The 24,574-nt window shown below is 41.5% G+C and overlaps 1 protein-coding gene across 1 annotated transcript in view; it reads right to left on the bottom strand.

Annotated features, from left to right (window-relative positions):
• The window catches only part of LOC308111673 (transmembrane protein 132C), a gene marked incomplete at its 3' end in the record, with an annotated part of 313,423 nt that overhangs the window by 31,003 nt on the left and 257,846 nt on the right, over positions 1 to 24,574 (bottom strand). The window contains exon 6 of the mRNA XM_080466658.1: positions 22,557 to 22,700. Within this exon, the coding sequence (XP_080322784.1) occupies positions 22,557 to 22,700 (144 nt within the window). The remainder of the gene's footprint in view (positions 1 to 22,556; positions 22,701 to 24,574) is intronic.

Here is a 24,574-nt window from a genome sequence, read left to right as displayed (position 1 = left end):
CGGAGTCGTGTTCATAGCAGCGAGTCCGACTCAGTGAAGCCACACAACAGAATGTAAATGGACTTTACTTGTACAGCACATTTCTCTGCTTCAGCAGTCTCAATAGGCTTTACATGATCTGCCCCATTCATACAATTGCTCGCACACCAATCGTGATGGTTACCATACAACGTGTCTGCACAAATTGGTACAAGGGAGAGTTCAGTGCCTTGCCCAACGGGACTTCTCCAAGTGGACAGAGCAGATTGGAGGAGCTGCTCCAGCAGTGCTCAACTAATTTGTGTGTCTCGAGTTTGTGAGAATTCCGTCCATGCAGCTTCTACTCATCTTTATCCAACATTCGTTCACAGGACGCTTGAACTGATCCCGCTGACTGATGGCAGGTTAGGATTTCACTTTTCCACTGCTTGCGCAGGCTGCAAAGCGCCTCACACTGTTAATCACATTCACCCATTTACAGGCGCACTCACGCACCTCCCGCTTAATCAATCCGTGCAATTAGGGGATCAGTGTCTTGGTCAAGGACGCTTTGAGACGTGGACATGGGGAGATGGGGGATCGAACCTAGAACCTTCGGATTGAGAGACGACACGGAGACTCAGTCAGTCATACACAGTCACATTCACACGCAATTTAGAGTCAATGTTTTTAAACAGTGGAAGATTAGATGGAGAAAAAAAATTGGAAAAAAATTTAAATAAACATTTGATTTCTACAATTAAAACTAGTAAGCTCCCCTGACCAAGTTTAGAATCTTCGGGTGAAATGTTCAGTCTTACTCTACATGTGTGAGGGTGTTGACCAGTTTTATTGCGTTCCCAACTAAACTTTGAAGGGCCATAAAAAAAATAGTGAGGCGACTTGCCTGCACCGCACTTCTCAAAAATGAGTTAGAAGGACGATTTTGTTTTTACACTCAGGCTAAATGTACTTTACTACAAGTGCACACTGTGATTTGTAATGATCTACATTTAAAGCGGCAGATTATGCATGCAGGAACCTCTGACCCTCAGACCTCAGGCTTGCTTCAGAAGAAAATGACATGTTTTATCTTGGCTTCTGTGCAGAGGTTAATTGATGTTCACGTCCCCGACGCGTCGTGCATGAACATGCAGCCTTTGTTCCACTTACTGTGCACTTGTCAAACCACCCACTCCTCCTCCCCTAAAGAAGGAGCGATTACTTGTTCTCTGAATGTCAGACCTTGAAAAGAAAATGATGCCACTCAGTGAGAGGCACCTGTGGCTTTTGGTTACATTATACAAATTTTATTCGGATGCTGTTGCCACTGGGCATTTGTTATTACTTTAAAGGATATTTCAGACCACCCGGGAGATTTTATGTCTTGAAATAATGCATCACATCAAGGTTCTGTTTGAGGACTGTGAGGAGGAATGCATTGACTCCCTCTGGTGACAGCCCTGTGTTACAGATGAACACAGCGCAACATATCCAGAGAAGTGTGATGACAGCAATACTTCACCTTCCTCTGTTTAGAGAGACTTATTTCACATACTGTGTATTCACAGGAAATTGCTTTAGGACAGCCACTGCTGAGAGTGAATCTTCAGAATTTAGTTTTAACTGCAAGTGTCCATATTGCTTATATTTATTGTACCACCCAATGTTTTTATTTATTTATTTATTTTTTGCTTCCTCTTTGCTTCAGTAAGTGTATCTTGCTTTGCTGTGTGTGGTGACTTATGTGAGCATTTTGAAGGACGCTCAGCGTCACCGTGCTGTCATAAATCTACTGACTGCTGATATGCTTTTATAAGATAAACCTCTCTTTACTGAATACCTTCGCTCACTCTGCACGCTTGAGCTTTTGAAACACAACTTCATTAGAGCTGAACTCAAAATGAGAATGTGAATGTCGCCGTGTTATAATGAGTTAACTGAAATCTTCAATTATGAAGCGCGCCATCAAAGCGATTGCAACTTTTGAAGAGGTACGAAGAAGAGAAACAACTAAGAACAACTGGTTCAATAAATGTAAAGCTATTGCTGATGTTTCTGGTAAATAAACGTGGTTTGTTGACTGCTGAATAAGCTAAAAAAAAAAGTTAAAACACCCAAATCAGAGGCTAAAACTAACAGACAAACTAAATGAGTATCTTTCCTCTCATTTGAAAATGTCTATTAACCATCCAGGTCGAGTACACAGGGTATTTCTATCACTCCAGCTATCTTTTCACCTACACAATAATTACCATTTCTGCCAGACAATAAGCATGACCTCCACACATCTGCATCAACGATTTGCACACCTCCAACAGTGTTCCCAGTGTGGCAGGAAAAGGGAGCACTGGCACACGACGACGCTCAATTTAAAAATAAAATTGTGATCTGCTTGCGCTCTCTGAGCTTCTCGGTCTTTTAAACATGAAAATACAGTTTTGAATATTACCCTTCCACGAATGAGACGTCATCTGATGTCTGAGTTGGGACCTGACTCGAGCTGACAAAGGCTGAAATCATAGTTTCAGGTTTTAATAAGTTGCAGTGCATCTTTTCTGCAAAGCATATATTTCTCTAGGTTCTATTCAAGTCTTAAAACAAATGACAAACACATCAGCAAGGAATAGCAAATAACTCTTTTGGGCATTTCCTGTTGGTGCACTGCCACATAAAGTAATACTCAGACTGCGCAATGAGGTTTTTGCTTATTACACCCGTCTTTCCTTACAACTTTCCACCTCCCATCCTGAAAACTTGCTCGGGAGTCCCAGAACTCAGCCGCCCACTCATACCCATTTACTTGTGATCTCCCCAGGCTGACTCATTTATTTAAATCTATATTCATTTCCCTTCAAGCTAAGTGATCTGTCTGAATTTACAGTTACTGGGCTCCCTCTGTCTTCCCTCACTCTCTTACGGAGCCAGATTTTCTCTATTAGTCTCTCTCAGATGTGTATTTTCTCCCCGCGACGCCGCTCATCCATCTCTCTCAATCTCAGATTTCATCATGCAATCCTTTTCTGTGTGCTCCGCACCCTCCCTCCTTCCCTCTCGGCCTATTTCAATTGCTGGCAGCCTGGAGCGATCCAATCCATCTGACTTTTGGAAGCCCATCATCCAATCAGGGCTCGCTCAGTAGACGGAGGCGGGCCCTGGGGGACTCCCTAACCGGCCCTCTGATGGGATTAGACGTCCCACCTGTCTGTCATTTGAGGAAACCCACACGAGGCCAATCGCCTCTTCACATAGTTTCATGTGGCTGTCATTTAGGCAAAGGGCTCTATTTCCTGGAGCCGCGCACACACACACACAGTAACACACACACACACACACACACACACACACACACACACACACACACACACACACACACACACACACACACTGATGAGTGCACCCATTAGCAGCCTGTAGCCCCGTATATTTTTCGTCTGTGGCTCAGATAATAGACAGCTGATTGAAAGAGCAGTTGAATGGCGCGCGCGCACGCACGCACGCACGCACGCACGCACACGCACACACACACACACACACACACACACACACACACACACACACACACACACACACACACACACACACACACACACACACACACACACACACACACACACACATGAGTTAGCATCTTATCTCTCGGCCTGTCATGTTGAATTTGTAAAAGTGGGGAGTGAAATGTTCTCTAATGGCCATTTGCACTCGGCTTTTCTCCACAATAAAACAGTGTAATCGAGAGAGAGGGAGCGGGAAAGCCTGAAAGACAAACGAGCAAAGAAATATGGAGCAAAAAAAAAAAAAAAAGTGGTGGATAGTTCTGGAATTTGTTTTTTTTTAAGAAAGGGGTGCGAGAAGTTAAACAATGGAGAGAACAAAAGTTAAAGTTAGCCAACACAAATAACTAAGATGTGGTCAAAGTTGTAAGAAGCCAACCAATTTTGGACAGAAACAGGAAGTGAATAGTCGCTGCAAAGGTTAATCAGACTATTTGAAATTGTTTTTTTTATGAAACACTTATTTTATAATCGGCTTCTACCATTTACTTTTTTCCTTCCCATGTTGGCAACTTTTTCCCATTATGAAATAATGGAATATACTGAGAGCTGTCTGCATCGTGGTGATTCATCTCTTCTGTTTTTGTTGCACTTTCTTTGTGACAGTTTTTTTTTTTTTTTTTCCATTTTCATGATGAATTTCCAGTTTTCTTTGCACATTTTACTCAAACTCACTGGTGCATCTGAACTTATTGTCATCAGACTGACCCATGATAATTACAGTTATGTGAATAATATTAAGGCAGATGAGTGAAGGAGACTAGGGATGCACAGATACTGATACCAGTATCAGGTATCCGGTCCGATACTGCACGGTGTACTTGTATTTGTAAAAGATCTCTCAAGTATTATGTGACGTCATCTGTCAGTAACATCAGCAGCAGGTGTAGACAAGAGAGGACGAGCGATGTCAGCGGCAGATTGTACATTAATAAGTACCCGTATCGACATACAGCTAAAGGTTATTTGTACTTGTACTTTAACAAGTGGTATCGGTGCATCGCTAAAAGCGACTATTGAAGTATTTTTCAGATGCAGTAACTAGTGAAGTACATCTATTACCGCTAATCTTCAGTGACGTGTACAGCATTGCTCATGTTGGTATACACCATCAACCCCGGATCTCCCTGAATAAACAGTATTCAAAGTCATTAATTCAAGACCTTTCTGTACAATCACATGCAACTCTTTCAGCAGTAGTAAAAGTCCTTACATGTCACGAAAGCCTATTACACAAGCTTAAAGCCAGATGTTTTTAATATCCGCCCTCTTTACTTTAAAAACTTTTTCACTCTGACTCTTCTGTCTTTGAAAGGGAGGTCTACAGGGGGTTTAGGCAAAGAGACGGGGAAGGTTTTCTTGATGTGGAGCTGCATTTGTGTCTACGTACGTTGGGGTGTTGTATCTTCCTTTTTTGATGTCGAAAGTTCCCAGGCCCTGTGTGAATTAATATGCTTATTAGCATAGGGATATAAGTCAACACTGCCCCCAATACGTCTGTTTGCACAGTCCTATTTTGGCCTAGGTACTGTGTGTGTGTGTGTGTGTGTGTGTGTGTGTGTGTGTGTGTGTGTGTGTGTGTGTGTGTGTGTGTGTGTGTGTGTGTGTGTGTGTGTGTGTGTGTGTGCGTGTGTGTGTGTGTGTGTATGTAGTTCTTACGTGAGTGTCTGCATTAAGAGTTTTTACCATTTTTCTTCTTCCTCTGGGTTTTTTTTCCCCCCCCTTATTTTATTCATAATGAACGGAAGTTTTATTAACCAGTTGATTGATATGTCCATACATTATGCATGTAAGTTAAAACATTGGGGAAAAGAAGAAAAAGAAAATGACAAACTTGCAAAAAGTCAGAATAATAAATTAATAAATACTGTGCTCTATCAGTGTCTAATAATGTCCCTGACATAAAAAAAAAAAATAGCTGATTTGAGCTGTATATTACATGGTATACAACTCCAATGTAAGAAGCAATCCTCCTATATTTTCCTATATATTCCCAGAGAATAAATAAAAACAAATTATACTGGAGGTGAGCCAGAGTCCACCAGTTGTTCAGCTGGAACGCCTTGAGTCATGCCATTTTTGAGAATATTTACTCTGCATGAACAATTTCTCCTAATAGAAAACAGTGTTCTTTGTCTGGAATGCGGCACAGGATCCAGGTTGCAAAGTGGAAGAAAACAGCTCGAGCAAGCACTGAAACTGAACAAAACAACAGCTTTTATCATTTGCTTTTTAGTGAAAATGTGGTCTCTAATGGTCGTTTCTATACGGCTGAAGCCAAAGATGTTGATGGGATGTGATTCCAGAGCATCCTCTGAGTAACTTTACAGCAGTTTTGTTTTGAAAAAAAAAAAAAAAGCCTGCTAAAAGAATATATGAACACACGCTTAAAATGCATGCCTTGTACACAGAGGGATTAGCCTGCCGGGTGGACTCCGTCCAGCGTGTTTGCTCAACATGGTGCTAATCACACCGGTGATTACCTGCTTGTGCTCTGCCAGTGGCTGCCCTCTCAATTTTACACTACATGGTTTCATAACATTTAGCGAGCGAAAGCTTAAGTGGATGTAAACATTACCACGCTGGATCGGCCGAACGCCCGACCTTCTGAGCAGCCCGGCCTTTTCCCCCGACTGTGACAACAACAGACACGCTGCAGCTGATTGGAACAATTCCTGCTGCCAGGGATCAGAATGAGAGAATGAACAGACACAGAGGGAGAAAACGGCACCAAACCGCGATCGGTCTCCTCCCTGTGGAGCTATTCCGGTTACGATCGACTGGGAGGAGACCCCAGGGTAGACCCTGAACGCATTGCAGAGATTATACACCCCGCCTCCACCACCACCACCACCACCCCACACCGAAAGGGCCTCAGGATGCCCCGGGAGGAGCTAGAGGACATGCCTCGAAAAAAAAGAAAACGACATCTCGGCTGTGATTTGTGCTTTGACGCCAAATCTCGGAATGAAAAGAGGAAGAAGCATCAGTCCGCCATATTCTGTGCAATTTGTCACGTTCAAAACTTACAGTGTGGGGTTTTAATAATGAAGAAGCTGAAACGTAACACCTTGAAATAAATATCAGATCCGTGTTGCCTCATGCCAAATTTGACTTAAAGCAACATAAGCAATCGATTTTCCTCGCTGCGTCCGTCTCTGCCTCTTTCGGGCTCTGCACCTATTTCACAAAGCCACATTATTTTTTTATTTTTATTTTGTTCTCTTCTGCTGCTCTTTCACTGTTTTTCATCATCTGGCACTGTCTCTCTCTTTCACTTTCACCTGTCAGCTTTACTTACACTTTGTGCGGCTCCTTTGTCACTTCATGTGCGAGTGTGTATGTGTGTGACTGCATGTAGGAGCTCAAACGAATGTGATGACATGTGTGCCAGTGGGAGACGGGGCAGAGCATTCTGTGAAGTGCAGAAACATCACAATGCTTTCTGTCATTTACAATCATTTCACCATACATTGATATATGGTGATATTATACATGGCTCCTCTGCACTGGATCATCTGAGAATTACTAGACCCGGGACGTCTAGATTCTCTCAAGTCGCGTACAAACCCAGAAAAACACATCACTTCATTTGGCCTCAAACACATAAAAAGATTGATTTGCCTTCCAATGCGAGGGCAAATACAGTTTCCCAGGGGCACTTAAGCTTGTAGGCAGGAGGAATCGGGGATTAGAAGAGGGCTCGCTCTACCAACAAAGTCACAATTCTAGTAGAAACGATGGAAGGAAATTTATTAGTAGAAGTTTCTTGACAACAAGCTGCAGGATTAGAAACAAAAAATGGATGGATCAACTTGAAATAAACTCAATAGGATTTTGAATTTGCATGAATCTTACAGTATGTTGGCGTTGTGTTTTATCTGGAGCTCGCAATCTTGCAGCAATCAGTGTCAGTACGGTACAAATATATACTTTAAGTATTGGGGGTTTACTGGTTTCGTAAATACTTACTAATGATATTAACCATAAATACTAATAGTTGGAGGTTCTAAGCTCCACAATGATAAATGACGTGATGACTGTTTTCGAGCTCTGTGGATGATCAGCTAAAAACGATTTGCTTACATGAAACACCGTTCTTCTGTGGACAAGTCCTTACGGTAAATAGTAAAATCCTAAAGCACTTCTCACACAATACACTATAATTACCATATCTACCAGACAGTAAACATGACCTCCGCACAGCTTCTGCATTGACGCTGCGCGCACCTCCTCCAGTCGGAATGCAAGGAGACGTACGCAGACAAGGAGGTCCGCTCTATGTGCTCTTCATTGGGTAAGCGCTGTTCAATTGGAGAGAGAACAGCGCACCCTGCCCAGAGGCAGGGGGTCTTGCTCAGGGACCGCCGGTGCATGTTTTTGGGAATGTGGGAGGAAACCCACTCACACACAGGGAGAACATCCAAACTCCACACAGAAAGACCCCCGGCCATATTTGAACCCACGAGTTTCTTGCTATTTCTGCTTTAAAAAGAATTTCGACTCGGACATGGCTTCCCACAGAGAACCACAACCACACTGTTGTCACCCATCTTATTTACCGATAACGCTGCTGTCATACAAAGACAGGTCAAACACCGGGCATTCACAGAGCGCGCTCAGCGTCTGATGGACGGCCTCAGCGGCAGTCCTCTTCACCAGATGTCAACGGTTCACTAGTGGCAGTGACGGGGCGCTAATGCATCGCGAGGAAGCAACATGGCTTCCTGAGGGAACGCAAAATGGAGGCACGGCCGCTGCTGCCAAAATGTCAGGGTGGAAAAGAGTGAGGAAAAGAGAGCGAGAGATGGGCAGCGGCAGGTGAGGAGGGAGGATGACTGAGAGGACGGGTCTGCAGAGAGCAAAGTGATACAGGCAGAAACTCACGGCGGTGGTTGAGGATCAATACACGGCTTTAGCTCGCTTGATTTTCAAGTTTGTCTCTTGTATGCGTGCAGCGGCAGTCATACTGCCCTCGTCACCTTTTGACCTTCATCAAGCGATGGCTAATGTGTGTTTGGACATGACACACGTGGCACCGCCCTACTTAAGTTGTCAATAGGCAGAGATGTGTGTGTGTGTGTGTGTGTGTGTGTGTGTATGTGTGTGTGTTTATGTAATTGCGGCAGTGTATTTTAGCATGGTAATTAGACGCTAATTAGTTATTGATTGAGGGCGGTATGCTTTATGGAGGTGACAGGACGAGTGTGACACTGGACACAACATAACATCTCAGCCATAATTCACCGACAGACGTCACACATCAGCTCAATCCTCCTGTTTCTCTTTCATACTGGATTTGTTCTTTCAACAATAAGTCTGAAAAAATGACATTATTCAGTCTCTACAGGATTTTTCTACTTTTTCATTAAAGTAAAATAAAAATAAAACGATTTTTTCAAATAAAACACAAAAGCTGTATATTTTGGGATGTTTTTGTCTGATTTGGATGGATGCAATATTTCATATTTAGCACAAAATGAGGTGATAAAAAAGTGCTTGCTGCTAAAACAAAAAAAAGAAAAAGAATTAACTGTAGTAGACTCACAAGAAACTTAAAGTCTGTGCAAGAAGTGTGAAGTTGGTTGAATGATTTATGTAATTCGACTGTTAAAGATTTGATATTGATATGTGTGGATTATTTTGTAGGAAATAGAAATAATTTATATTTAGTATATGTAGCAACAAAGTATGCATAGTATGTATTGCGACCAAAGCCTATAGCCAAACCTATAAAGGCTATAAAGCCAAACCAGAACTATGTTACAGCCAATACATGTTCAGGTCATATCAAGTTTAGACACCTTGAGGTCAAAGTGTGGGAATAATCTTCCTTCCTTCTGGTACTGGACTCATCATTAATGGTTCAAATGTGAAGGACAGATCAGATTAATAAAGAGGTTTATTGAAGAGTATGTTCATTACCATTTTTTAAACAAAGAATAAAGATTACTGGGCCCACGAACACACACGCACATTATTCTTCATAGAGCCTGTAGTTGTAGTGAAGTTGGAAAGTTTTGCGTTATCTTGTTATCTTGACACTTTTTTTTGATTGTTGACTAACCCTAACCCAATTAATGGATTAAATGATAGTCGTAGACACATCAGCTTAGACCAAAACTGGATCTCTTGCTGTTGAATAAAATATGCTAAACAAACTATGTTACCAGTAATGAATTCTGGATCTGTTCTTTAAATACATTTATCTAGGAATTTCCGATTGTATTTGGGACAATTCTCTGCATATGTACTCACTCTTAGTATTTTTTAGAGTACTTCTGTCTTTATAAGCCTTCACATGAATTTATTTTTCCATCCACTGAAAGTTTTTTTTTTTTTTTTTTTTTTTTTTTTTTGTCACGAGGCAATCTGTTGAGCACTTTATGAGGGAGGCACTGGGGAAACATTCATAGCTTTGCTGATTTAACAACAAAATGTCACTCTGCGCCGCTAAAAACTGACTCACCCGGAGGTTTAAAAGATGGTTCTCAAGGTCGGCGCTTCCACAGATAGATGTCTTTGGGTGTCGCTAATGGTCCGGTCTGATGTTACGCACTTCAACTTGCTGGCTATTTCCTAAGCCTGTTACTGCTAAATGGAAAACGTGTGAGTTTAGGTGATAGCGTGTGTGTGTGTGCGCGCGGCGTGTGTGTGTGTGTGTGACCTCTGCCTTTAATCCACTTTACCTTTCATTTCCGTTCTAGACTCCCAAATGACCCAGGGCAGCTGAATCCCCTTCTCCTCTTCCACTTTTCCCTCACTCTTACTTTTTTTGTCCCTTCATTTTCCCCTCATCACATCATCTTCCATTATTGCTGCTGCGTGGCCCTTCCTCGACTACTGTTGAAGTTTCCAGGTTAATTAAGGGTAACTTGATTTTTTTTTTTTAAATTGTCCTAAGGATTTACAATAGTTGTGGAAAGTAATAATGAATCGGGTAACTGCAGTTATCATGTCTTCATATCTATCCATGACTAAAAGATAATAAAATCATATCCTTCTTCAAAATGAGTTACCGCTCCAAAAACGTGGTCCCTATGAATTGACTGACTGTGCTGGTTCCGAGCGAACTGCATACCAAACACTCCAGATATGAGTCATTAAGTCAAAAACGGTATCTGTTTTAATCAGCAGCTGCATGGCTTCGCCTGTAACTCTGCAGCAAACACCGCCCGACCAATTTGTTTGTCAAGAGCAATAAAGGTGCAGGAAATTGTCCTTGTGCCGTGATGCATGTACACAGATTCCCAGAGCAACCTACAGTGAAATACACAAGAGGATCCTTAATAGATTCACTTTATATTTAGTGCAAGACAATGTGTCATTACACATATGCACCGACCTACACTATGAGTGGTATGTATCAATTTTATAGCCAATTGTGGCAAAGAATGGCAGCGGCTGTATCAGGAGACAAAAGGCGCGACGCATCAGAACGACCCGAGGAAGAATTCATTGAGTTACTGTATATCGGCTGCGTTTAACTTCAGAGGATTCACAGCGCGTTCAACAATCCTATTGACGCGGCGGAAAGTGTGCTGGGTAGCATGCCATGCTACTAACAAGAAGCAAACACCTGAGAAACTACAGCAACTATGGAGGCAGTATCAGATCCAACAGGAGGGGGGGGATTTGTTGTCACACAAATCAGATTATCATTTTTATTTCTATTCTTTTGCAAAACCTGAGGCTGAGTCTGTGCTGACAAAGACCCTAAAGATCACTTGAGATGCATATATTATTTATTCAAGAGAGGTAAAAGGAGCCCCCGATATGGCTTGATGAGTCAGTTGAATTGGAGATTTTGTGCAGCACTTCCTGTTAAATTTGAGTAATTCCTACTAATCTTTATTGATCAAAAAGGTCTGGACTCAAGACTAAATATAGTAAATGGACTTCACCTATATAGGGCTTTTACACTGCTTGAACGGTCAAAGCAGTTTACACTGTTAATCACATTTACCCATTTGCACACTCACTCAGGCATCAATAGAGACGGCTGCCATGCAAGGCGCTCAATTCATCTACTTGGAGCAGTTTGGGGTTCAGTGTCTCGCTCAAGAATGCTTCGACATGTGGAAGGGGGAGATGGGGAATCAATCCTGCAACCTTCTTGTTAAGAGACGACCTCTTTACCAACCGAGCCACAGCCGCCACCGAATGCTCTAACTTCATTCGCTTTTTAATGCATCAGCGGTTCTAATACTATTTCAATGCATTTAGTCTTCCAGACGCAGTCAGAATGAGCTGCTTAAGTTTAACCTTGGGACCAAAATGAGGTAGTAACACAGAATAAACCTCTTTATTGTTTCGGAAAGTTGCTCATCTCCTATCGGCTGGGATTTTCAAACAGAACGTAGCCGTTAGCTCTGTACCGATGCAACAGATGAGAGTGGAATTGTAAGTCTAACACACTAACATGGAAAACTAACCTGTCCCACAACTGCCAGCTGACATTCCCTGTCACTGGACTTGTTGAATTCTGCTTCACGGTGATAAGGACGAGGTGACATTGAAAGATCAAAAAGTGACGTCGCTATGAACGTTTAGCCACAGTAAGCCACTTATCTCTGTGGTAACCTCCTGCTTAGAACCCATAAAGTCAGAAGAATCGTGAAGCCCAGCTTTCACGGCCTGTATTCGTACTGAAAACCAAGATCGAGTGAGCTTTTACACTTTGCATTACCAGAGATTTCTGTCCTCCCTACGCTCACCACAGAGCACTCTCTGACAGCTGTACCACCCGAGTGGAGCGCCCCCACCTGCCACCGCCTCCAGAGTGGGTCACTGCCGGTCAGGGTGCTGGATGCCCGCTCCGGGCTCACCTCCACGCCTCACCGGGTAAGTAAAAAAAGAATAAAAGCAGTGAAGGAGCGTCCCTGAACATGGAGAAGTGGGATGCAGATGGGCTGGCAGCAGAAGACTACAGGGTGGCCTCGGAATTCGGTGTTACTGACAGCATGGATCCCTCCTGCATTGTATCTCCCGTTCAGGCATAGCATCACCCATCCCAAACCAACATTTTGAATATGATGGTGGCTTTAAATGCAAGTCAAAATGCCGTCCACAGTCACCTGGTCTCCATTCAACAGAACGCCTTTGGGATGTGGTGGAACGGGATGTTCACAAAATGGATGTGCAGTCAACAGATCTGCAGCTGTGTGACCGGCCATGTTGACGCTGGAACCAAATGAAGGAAGTTCATGACTAAAAAGTCGAGTACGACTACAACTACGGTGCAGCTGTACAAGTACACAAGTACACAAGTACATGTGCATTTGCTTCCTCTGTATGTAGCAAGCCGTCCTGTTTCTCCTCTGTGCTGGACACACACAAACACACACACACACACATATCGTTCTTGTTACACATTATTGGCACTCACACACATTGGGACGCACACAAAGATCATCGCACTGACACACCCAGGGGCTTTGAGCGGTAATTGGTTTGTGCGGCGATTCCTTTAGTGATGTCGTCAGTAATTGAATTTGACAAAGAGGAAGACAAAAAAAGCTCAGAAGTGATTGAGGAGTGTGTGTGTGTGTGTGTGTGTGTGTGTGTGTGTGTGTGTGTGTGTGTGTGTGTGTGTGTGTGTGTGTGTGTCCACAAGCGTGTGTGTTTGGATGGATACAAAGGAGATTAAGAATTGATCTGGGTGTCATTTAATGAACCAGTAGTGGGGTTTGACACGTATATACGTGATGATACCACAGGCACACACACACACACACACACACACACACACACACACACACACACACACACACACACACACACACACACACACACACACACACACACACACACACACACACACACACACACACACACACACACACACACACACACACACACACACACACACACACACACACACATCCATACATACAGCCCACTGTCCTTGGAAAGATGCTGTGTTTGTGCTTATGTGACATCTTTGTCAGGATAATAAAGGAGAGCTCAGGACAGAGACGTTAAAGTGTAATGACGGTATAATAATAACACAATACTGCCACAGCACTACTTTTAAAAGTTCATCAGGAACTGATTGCTCTTTCATAAACAGCAACTCGGTTGCAATTACCGAAGTTTGTTTTTGCTCATTAACCTCCTGTGATCCAGGCTGGTGACTTGTGTCCTCTGCAGTGGAAGTGTGCAATTCAGTTCATTTTTATTTCTATCAGTGCGTACGTGGCCTTTTCACTTAGGTTTACATAATACTTCTTTCATTCATTTGAGTAAATCTTGGGGCATGTTTTTTTTTTTTTTTTGTTTTTTTTGCATAACGGAAGTGGCAGTTTAAAAAAAAAAAAAAAAAAGTGCTCCAACAGTATTATTATTATTCTTGTCAAAGGAAGTGGCAAAGCACATCACATCCAAAATACAGAAAGGGACGGTCATTTGTTTGGAAGAGGGTGAGCCTACATGCGGCGGCTGCACTTGAATGTAAATGAGGATAAACTTATTTCTCCGGTGTGAATACTTTACACAAAGTCATTTTGTGCGTTGGTCTTCTAGTGTTAACAAACTTCTCCAACAGTTGTGAATACCATCAGCCCAGTGGTCTGCATTTTGTTGGTTAATATCATTTCGATACAGCAAGGCACATTATCCAAGAGGCTTCGGCTCCCCACCATTCACTTAGACTCGCCCTCTAGTCGAAGGTACTGCATGAACAGGTGAAGCCACTGAGACATCTTCCCAGAACAAGACAAGCGGACTTGATTCAAATCTTTTTTCTTTTTTTTTTATTCCAAATTTTTTTTACAAAACTCAAAAAGCTTATTTGGTTCTGGCCATAAAAAGTTACTCAGTTTTTAAAAGGTACCCAATTTTTGCTTCAAATAAGAGTTTTGAACTTACTTTCTCAGATGGTGTAGTGGCTCATGATGTCATAGAAAAATGTGAGTTATTTTGATTCCAGAAATTTATTCTTGGAGTCAGCATGTTGCGTGCTCAGGATCACTATCCAAGTATTAAGACACATAAAGTGCAATAACCCTAAACTGGTGGTAAATGTGATTGTGTTACTGTGCCTGGCGTCAGTCATAGTTAGGGGTGGTATTCCCTCCCTTTTATGAGTTTTTGTATTTTTTGGGCAGGGCCTTATCCTGTGGAAATCAACTCCAACAACATCATGGTCACTCTAGTTCTTTATGCTTACTTTTGCTCCTCTTTACATTATTTCCACCATATTACACTACGGCCTGTAGAGGTCACACTAAATCTCCCTGCTGTGTTACTCTATGGGACTGATATAAACGGTACTTTGCTTTCTGTGTCCCCTCTCCTCGTCTCATTGATCCCTTTGTCATCTTCTCATCACGTCTCATCCCGTCTTACCTCCCCGCGCCCCTACGCTTTGCGTGAGGTCGGGATAATGCTACTAATTTGTGTGTATGCCTGCGCTTGCCCCCTATCCGTCCCCTACCGGCTCTGACGCCCCCCTAACCTTAAACATAGTGCTGTGTCAACAATAGCCACACATCGACACATCACAAGTGACAGAATCTCTACGGAGCTGGATAAGATAGTTTACACTATCAGAGAATGTGAGCGGAGGGAGGAAGAGCTAAAGAAGAAAAGGGGAGATGTTATCTATGCGGCACTTCACTGTTGCTTCTCTTGTTGTCAAGGATAAATGGACTAAACTGGACAAGAGGCGCTGCAGCTGTTAAATCAGCGGCAGTTTATTGCAGCCAGTGACAGAATCAGCCATTTCATTTCCATCCATTTGTTTGTTAGGCTGGAAAGTCAGTTGTGTACTTCCCCCTGCAAACATTCCCTCACCATGTAAATAAACAAAATGCAAGGTAATGGGATGTGACTGAATAACGCTTTAATGCCCTTCAGGTTACTCCCTCCAAAAAGTATTAGGACTAGAATGCAGACATATTCTTGTAAACACAATTCATCTTTCACTTTTATAAGTTCAAGAATGAAATCAAACTCAAGTTGTTGCCCAACAAACTTACTCTAACAAAGTGTGATGTAACAAAACAATTGTCGGGGAAACTGCAGCTCCTGAGCCATTCATTCATTTCCTGTTCTGTCCTAATGCGTTTTACTACTGCAGGAGCTTGAAAGTTTGAAACACTGCAACAAAGGTGGAAATCAATTCTTCCTCTGGCTACTCCTTCAGTGTAATGCTACTCATATATATATTTATATATATATGCATTCCTATTTCCGAAGCTGCCATTGCCATTGTGTTTTAAGATTCTATATATCATACATGGGCGACAAATCTGTCTAATTCTCAAGGTTCAACAAAACGCGGGAGGGGAATGACTTAGGTTCAACATTTTGAGAAAACTCCGATTCACTGTCTCTGTGACAGTTAAATGAGAGGATCTAAAGAGAATATAAAAGCTACAGCCAGCAGTCACTTTGCTTAGCTTAGCATCGTGATGGGAAATGTGGAAATAGTGAATTAGTGCAAAAGTGGGGGAAAAAAGCATTTAAATGCTTTCAACCCAACAGGTTCTTATTTGACATTAATGGAACCTTATTTACAGAGTTTCATGTTAATAAAACATGTGTCCCTGAAATAAATGGTAACAAATATTTTGATCTCTTGTGGTTGAGGTAATAATAATAAACCATGTGAGGTATTCTGTCTTCCAAGTATATGTAAGTATGAATAGGAACAGATTTGTTTTGCAGTTAAGGACTTAACTAATGTTGTCAAACATGTGGCCTGTGGACTAAAACCAGCCCACAACAGTGGCCAAATGGTTTATAAGCAAAATAGGTAAAGCATCAAAGACATAGTTTAATGACTAGAAACACTATACCTTTATTTCACCTGTATTCAGAATTGCAAACAAAGAGTTTAATTAAAGAATTTTAATGACAGTATGATGTCCTGATGATAGCAGGTGGAATATTGTTCTTTAAAAAACTGCATCATTTCTCCAACATCTGCACTATTATCGGTCATCATGTGATCCAAATTGTCACCTTCTCTTGTGGCTAAAACCTGAACAGACATGATTGCAATGTGTTGGTCATGAGAAAGTACTTTTGCTGTCCAAACCAAGCCATGTGTTCCTATTTTGACAAGGTTTTTTAATATGTCCAAGGCGAGTAACATACAGTAGTTATTATATTAACCTCAGCTATCATTGTGGTGCTTGGACATAACCAAAAGGGGAAGTTGTTATTCATGTTAGCAAGTGACAAGACATACATAGATTTAACTAACCACTGTGCTTAAAGATTGTATCTCAGTTTTATTGTCAAGTTTATCATAAAGAGAGGCCTAAGTGTGACAAATCCGGCAAGATTTTTTTGAGAAACTGCTGCCTTCCAGACTCAGCTCAGGGCACAGCGTTCCTCTGCGCGCTCTGCTGGCTCTCCGGATGGTACTTTACAGCTGTCACAGTGACTCACTGACAGCTACAGCTACCTGGAGCTGCACCCAAAGGGTGCCATTGTCAAACAGCTGTTTGTGTTTTCCCGTGTGTGTGTGTGTGTGTGTGTGTGTGTGTGTGTGTGTGTGCGTGTGTGTGTGTGTGTGTGTGTGTGTGTGTGTGTGTGTTAGGGTGACTCTCATGTGTGTGAGAAATTGTGAGACAGGGAATATCTGTCAGATCAGATGTCAACAAACAACAACAGTCATTCATCACACACAGACTTCTCTCGCTCGGCAAACAAACACAATCAGCACAGAAGAGAGCTTAATGTTGCCGAGGGGCTTATCCAGAGACAGCAGTCGCTTCATTGCGCCGTATTATACTAATTCCTGTATATACATATCTATGTATTATAATTAAAACAGCAGCGGAAATTTTTATAAGACATGTTATCGGTTAATTGAAAGATGTTGTTGAAAAACACAATTTTTATCAGCGAGACAGGCCTCGGTAGAGTTTACCTTTTGCACTTTGGTATCTTGTTTCACTCTCAATTGAAAGAATATTATTTTAATTATTTAATTTGATGTTTACAATCAATGAAAGACATTTTTTAAAAAGGTGAAAGTTGAATAAACACTTACGCTGATGACACTCATCTGTAAGATATATGTTAGGGACCATTTTCAAGAACACACTATGTCCTGGTGACACGTGTTTGTCAACCGCAGCGCATTCAATGGGCAACTTGTCGAAGCGTTTGACAAACCCGCACTGAACTGTAAAACTTATGGCAACCTCCCGTCAGACTCCCGACGCTAATTAGCGTCAGCTAATATCTGGGTTTACCCTCAGACTCAGAAACAAATGTTTTAAACAATTCATGTACCCGTCTAAAGTGTTTGCAGAATCACTTTTCCTTGCCTCCTATACTTTTCTCAGCATTGGAGGTGAAAGCAAAGATGCTACCTATAGTTACACATAAATATACACAAAGAGAAGGAAAAAATATATACGCATCTTTTTCAGGTTTCACTCACATTAACTCAGTAACACAGCTCAACACACACACACACACACACACACACACACACACACACACACACACACACACACACACACACACACACACACACACACACACACACACACACACGCACAGAACGCTTACACTTATCTGAACGAGCTGCTTCCACTTCCACCGTGTTGTTATTGATTGTACTTAAACAGCACCACTCCTGTCGGCTTGTACCAGGAAATTGGCTTCATATTGAAACTGTCACAGCGAGGGTGCGTTTCATTTCAGGCCCCCGAAGGCGTACGGAGCGCGGCGAGGAATCAATCCCCAGTCTGGCTTCAGCTTGTTCCAGTGAAGGAGCTGAAGGTATTTTTGCTTTATTAATTAATACAGCCGTCGTGCGGTTTAGTTGGTGTGTGCAGAGTGGTGTCGTGCCCGAGTACGTCCTTCAACTGGGTTTACTTTAAAGTGTTTGCAAACACCTACTCTGCTTGAAAGTCCTTCACAGCGACTCTGGATCCCTTCCAGGTTCACGATGGCTGCTCCGGATAACCTCTAACCTCCATGTGGAGGGGATTTAGTGCAAAGCAACTCTACACAGTGAACAAAAACTAAGAAGAAAAATAAAAGACTCGATGTACAAAAAACTGTTGCGCTATTATCGAATATTATATTTCATGTATATATATTTCGTGATATACTTTTCATTTTTAACAAAAAAAGTCAGCAGACTGTATTACTCTACCAAATCTCATGCTTTTAATGTGATTTTATTATGCGATTATTTTTAGTTGAGTCCATTGCAAATTAAAACCATTTCTGTAAACAATGTAGACAAGGAAGCAAAAAAAAATCTAAATCACACGCACGATTTAGAAACGTGATTAAAACCAGCATATTATCTAAATGCAAAGAAAAACAAAGAAAAAAAGAAAAAATAAGAAAGAAAACTCTGATACGAGCAAAAGTGGCTGTGCAGACCTCTCAGACTTCATCGTCCTTCTGTTTGTTGTTTGTTTTTAATGTTTATTGCAAAACCATTACTTGATACAAAGGGGGCAGATTATGTGAGTTTATTTTTTCATTCAGAAGTCTGTTAGTTTTGTGTCAAATTGTTCAGTTTTTTTCATCAAAAAAAAAAAAAAGGATCAGTAAGGGATGAATTCCAAACAAAAGACCAGTGGATCGAAACTGAGCAAGAGGCTCCAATCCGGCCAATGTCGGGATGAGTTTGTGAAAACATCCATAAAGCAACAGCTATAGGAGAAGCTTTTCGGACATTCCATTGTATTTTACACCAGGAGGTTTGATTAAAATTGGCTTTATGTTGAGATTGTAGTTATTTTCGGTAGTGATTGTTTGGTTTGGTTCTCCACGTCACGACAAAGAAAAACTTTAAAGTTTAAATTTAACGGTTAGTAAGGCACGGTTTCACCGGTGCGGCCTGCATTAGATCTTTCCGAATCCCAGTTTAAAGTTAACATACTGGCATCTTCCCATACAAAACACATACGGTCCTCACAGATCTGAATTCCAATTAAACATTTTTCAGGCAATACCTGACAAAAAAACATGAACATATGTCACTTGTCTTTACCAGGATACATGAGGTCGTTCTGCTTTTGCAGACTTTTGGTGTTTGTGCAGTTAGGGAATAGGGAAACGTCCTACTTCTGAGTGGGAATTACACATTTGAATGCTGTTAAACTTGCAGCGAGAAGCTAATATGAGGTCACTCAACATAATTCAAATTCAAATGTGTGATTAGTTTACTTTAAAAAAAACATGTTTCTTTTAGTGCAGAAGTGAGGTCAATAGATTGCTTTTGCTTTACAAGTTTCACTTTGTCCATATGTGGGCAGATAATGAGTGATGGTAATGTTCTGCTAGAACAATGTTCAATGTTCTGCTTGACTTTCTGCACATGATGAAACGTTCCCAGTTCCTTGAACGCACCATTAGTCCCTTCATATCTTTATGTCCTTATTTTCTTCATTGTACATGTCAATATTTTTACAACCACTAGAGGGCAACTTTTGGAATTTCAGACTTTTTGTTTCTCCTATTACTTTTAGAATATGTGACCGTTTTACTTCATTAAAGTTGAAAAACATGATGTGCAAGAACACTTGAGGGGCTGATCCTGGACCAGCTAAACCTACAAAAGAATGGAAACCACTGAAAACCACAGATCAGTGGTCACATTGATTACATTTGTGAATCACATTCTCATATTCTGGAACTAAGTTAGAGTCAATTTGATTATAAGGATTTTAAGAATATAAATTATTTATCTCCCTTAAAAAAACAACATCAGAAATAAGTTACTATTCAAAGTCGGCTGTTTTGTACACATCTTGGAACATGTCTGGAGGCCATCTTTAATGATACAGGCAGCTTCTTTACATAATCAACATTCCTTCGTTAATTAAAAAGGGGGAAAAAAGAACAAAACAACAACAAAAATCTTTCTTTTATGAGCAGATAATTGCAAGCCCTGCACATATTAGCAGTTCGGTTAAATTTTAATTGAATTTGAAGCCTGCATCATGTGATGAGTGGCTCGCTGTTTTCTTTGGCACCATGTGAATCGGAGAGCGACACAAATCCTCTTAGATTTTAGATTACAATGACAATTAAAGAAAGGAAGACCTCCTGCTGTGTTAATTATTCCCAGTTAACTACATCAAATCATGAGAATTTCTACCTCATTTACTCTATGATTTTTAAAGCACTCATGAAACAATTTATCAATCTCTATTTTTCATAATTTGCAGGCCATGACTCAAGATTTCTTAATAATTGCCTGAATCAATTTTTCACTGAGGTTCATGTTCACTGGGCAGATATATCAACAGGTTTAGTGTTCACAACTAAAAAATACACCGTGGACAGCAAGAGCGCTCATTTGATCAGCTGTTTCACAATAAAGTGTAGTTCTGGCTCTTCCAGTGTTGCGTATTAGTGTGTCTCTCGACGGGAGAATGACGTATTTTCCGTTAGTATATACAGGTACTTCTCAAAAAATTAGCATATTGTGATAAAGTTCATTATTTTCCATAATGTAATGATAAAAATTAGACTTTCATATATGTTAGATTCATTACACACAACTGAAGTAGTTCAAGCCTTTTATTGATTTAATATAGATGATTTTGGCAAAAAAGTAAAGGAAAAACCAAAAATCCCCATCTCAAAAAATTAGCATATCATGAAAAGGTACTCTAAATGAGATATTAACCTAATCATCTGGAGCACCACACCCACCCTTGAATCAACAAATTAACTCTAAACACCTGCAAAAGATTCCTGAGGCTTTTAAAACCTCCCAGCTGTTTCATTACTCAAAACCGCAATCATGGGTAAGACTGCCGACCTGACTGCTGTCCAGAAGGCCAACATTGACACCCTCAAGCAAGAGGGTAAGACACAAAAAGAAATTTCTGAGCGAATAGGCTGTTCCCAGAGTGCTGTATCAAGGCACCTCAGTGGGAAGTCTGTGGGAAGAGAAAAGTGTGGCAGAAAACGCTGCACAACCAGTAGAGGTGACCGGACCCTGAGGAAGATTGTGGAGAAGGACCGATTCCAGACCTTGGGGGACCTGCAGAAGCAGTAGACTGAGTCTGGAGTGGAAACATCCAGAGCGTGCAGGAAATGGGCTACAGGTGCCGCATTCCCCAGGTCAAGCCACTTTTGAACAAGAAACAGCGGCAGAAGCGCCTGACCTGGGCTACAGAGAAGCAGCACTGGACTGTTGCTCAGTGGTCCAAAGTACTTTTTTCGGATGAAAGCAAATTTTGCATGTCATTCGGAAATAAAGGTTCCAGAGTCTGGAGGAAGACTGGGGAGAAGGACATGCCAAAATGCCTGAAGTCCAGTGTCAAGTACCCACAGTCAGTGATGGTCTGGGGTGCCATGTCAGCTGCTGGTGTTGGTCCACTTTGTTTTATCAAGGGAAGGGTCAATGCAGCTAGCTATCAGGAGATTTTGGAGCACTTCATGCTTCCATCTGCTGAAAAGCTTTATGGAGATGAAGATTTCCTTTTTCAGCATGACCTGGCACCTGCTCACAGTGCCAAAACCACTGGCAAATGGTTTACTGACCATGGTATTACTGTGCTCGATTGGCCCGCCAACTCTCCTGACCTGAACCCCATTGAGAATATGTGGGATATTGTGAAGAGGAAGTTGAGAGACACCAGACCCAACACTGTGGATGAGCTTAAGGCCGCTATCAAAGCATCCTGGGCCTCCATAACACCCGAGCAGTGCCACCGGCTGATTGACTCCATGCCACGCCGCATTGAAGCAGTCATTTCTGCAAAAGGATTCCCGACCAAGTATTGAATGCATAACTGAACATAATTATTTGAAGGTTGACTTTTTTTTGTATTAAAAACACTTTTCTTTTATTGGTCAGATGAAATATGCTAATTTTTTGAGATGGGGATTTTTGGTTTTTCTTTACTTTTTTGCCAAAATCATCTATATTAAATCAATAAAAGGCTTGAACTACTTCAGTTGTGTGTAATGAATCTAAAATATATGAAAGTCTAATTTTTATCATTACATTATGTAAAATAATGAACTTTATCACAATATGCTAATTTTTTGAGAAGTACCTGTAGTTCTAACTTGCTCAAGTCTGTATGGATTTTGTACCTTGATGACGTAGACGTCCGTCGAGCTGCAGGTGACCGAGTCGTCCACCTCCCTCACCTGCCCATCGGTCTCCACTGTGACCAGTTTGATGGGCACCGCCACGTGTCGACCAGTAAGAATGGCCGTGTTCACCACCTCGGTGTCCTTCAAGAGACAAAAGCGGAAGAATTAAAGTCTCATTTCAGTCAGAGTGAACACTGGTTTCAATAGTGACTCCTGGAATATACTAAGCACACTTTGGTCATCAACCTGGAGAAAGAAACAGAGGCTTTGTAGCGCAACCTAGAGGGGAGGAGTCAGGATAGTTTGTGTCCAGGTCCACTATGGAGGAAAGGTCAGAAGAGGAGGGGTAGTGACGTGTTACTTGCAGATGTAAAGGTCTAAGAAAAGGTGTGTTGCCATGAATCGCTTTGGACTAAGTGTCATGTCACCATTGCAGGCCTTGTCGCTCAGTTACGATTCCTTGCTGAGATCCGATTTCTCTGCGTGAGCATTCACACTACATTTCAAATGCGACCTCCATCAGACTGCAGTGTTCTCCCAAAGATTAATCCTGCCACCTGCGTCTACCGTGTCCCTTTCTTACATTGTTTTCTTCACACATTTTGGCGGCGACGCTTCACATCAATGATGTGGATACCTGCGACTTGACCGATCAAACGGCGGTCACATTGAAAGGCATCAGATACATTTCTGATTTGGTACGAGACAGGATCAAGGCCCGGGTCTGGTGTGCAAAAAAACTGATTTACAACATTCACACTGTCACGAAACAGATCGAATATGGGTCAGCGTGAGTAGAAAATGGGAATTGGGTCGCATTTGCCTGCAGTGTGAACGAAACCATAGTATTTTAACTACACTTTCATACATTATTTTAATCCATTAATCGCTAAACTTTGTTTTGCGTGTGTGCGTGCATGTCCTTAGGCTCAAATATACGTACTTGTGTGTGCAGGTGTCTTTGTCAGTCATCTATAAAATACTGTGAGTTCCATGTCAGAAGGGATGTAGGAATGAAGATGATTTGGTCGGTCGTTCGGCTGCATGGATTCCATTGTCAAAACAAAACAATATTATTCAATAGAAAATGATTCTGAGCATACTTTTTCTTTTTTTTTATGCTTAATCTGAACTTTAACATTAGATACGAACCTCATAAAATGCAAAGGTTCAATCAATCAATCAATCAATCAATCAATCAATCAATCAATCAATCTGTATTATTTTAAATGTGGTACACATTTAATATTGTTGTTTTTGGTCATTTGATATAGAGAATTATTGTTAAAGCCATATTTTTTTTAAACCTGACATCTGAGACACAGCCCAATGTTGTTTCTGATTAGAAAACATGCAGACAATGTGTCACCAACATAGAAATTTAGCCATCATCTGCTGCCACATATACTTGGGAGCAATTATTCCCAAAACACAGAAAGAAAAAGAAAAAAAGAAAAAAGAAGATGACATGGGGAATGGTGCCGAGTAAGAGACAGGAATGAACAAACGAGAGAGATCATGTGACATTTAGAGAAAGACAGGAGAAGAGAGTGAGAGATGGTGGAGGTGAAAAAAAAGAAAAAAAGAAAAAAGGAGGTGATTATAAACCTCACGATTATTGTAATCAGCGTGATTACATTTGATTAGATCCTTCTAACAAAAATAGCACAAACAAACCAGCACACACACACACACACACACACACACACACACACACACACACACACACACACACACACACACACACACACACACACACACACACATGGGTACGCTGTGTGCCGGCGTCAATCTTGATTATTTGGCATTGAGTTTCCAAGGGGGCATTTATCACTGCCAACACACACACAAGCCTGATTGCAGGGTGTTTTGCTAGGACTCCTGTTTGTCAATGGGAAATAAGTGTGTGTGTGTGTGTGTGTGTGTGTGTGTGTGTGTGTGTGTGTGTGTGTGTGTGTGTGTGTGTGTGTGTGTGTGTGTGTGTGTGTTTTTAGATCTTTTTCCAAAGAGGTAGT

Source organism: Lipophrys pholis, assembly GCF_963383615.2.
Source record: "Lipophrys pholis genome assembly, chromosome: 7".
In the NCBI taxonomy this organism is placed as follows: Eukaryota; Metazoa; Chordata; class Actinopteri; order Blenniiformes; family Blenniidae; genus Lipophrys; species Lipophrys pholis.
This window is presented reverse-complemented; position numbering and strand designations above follow the sequence as displayed.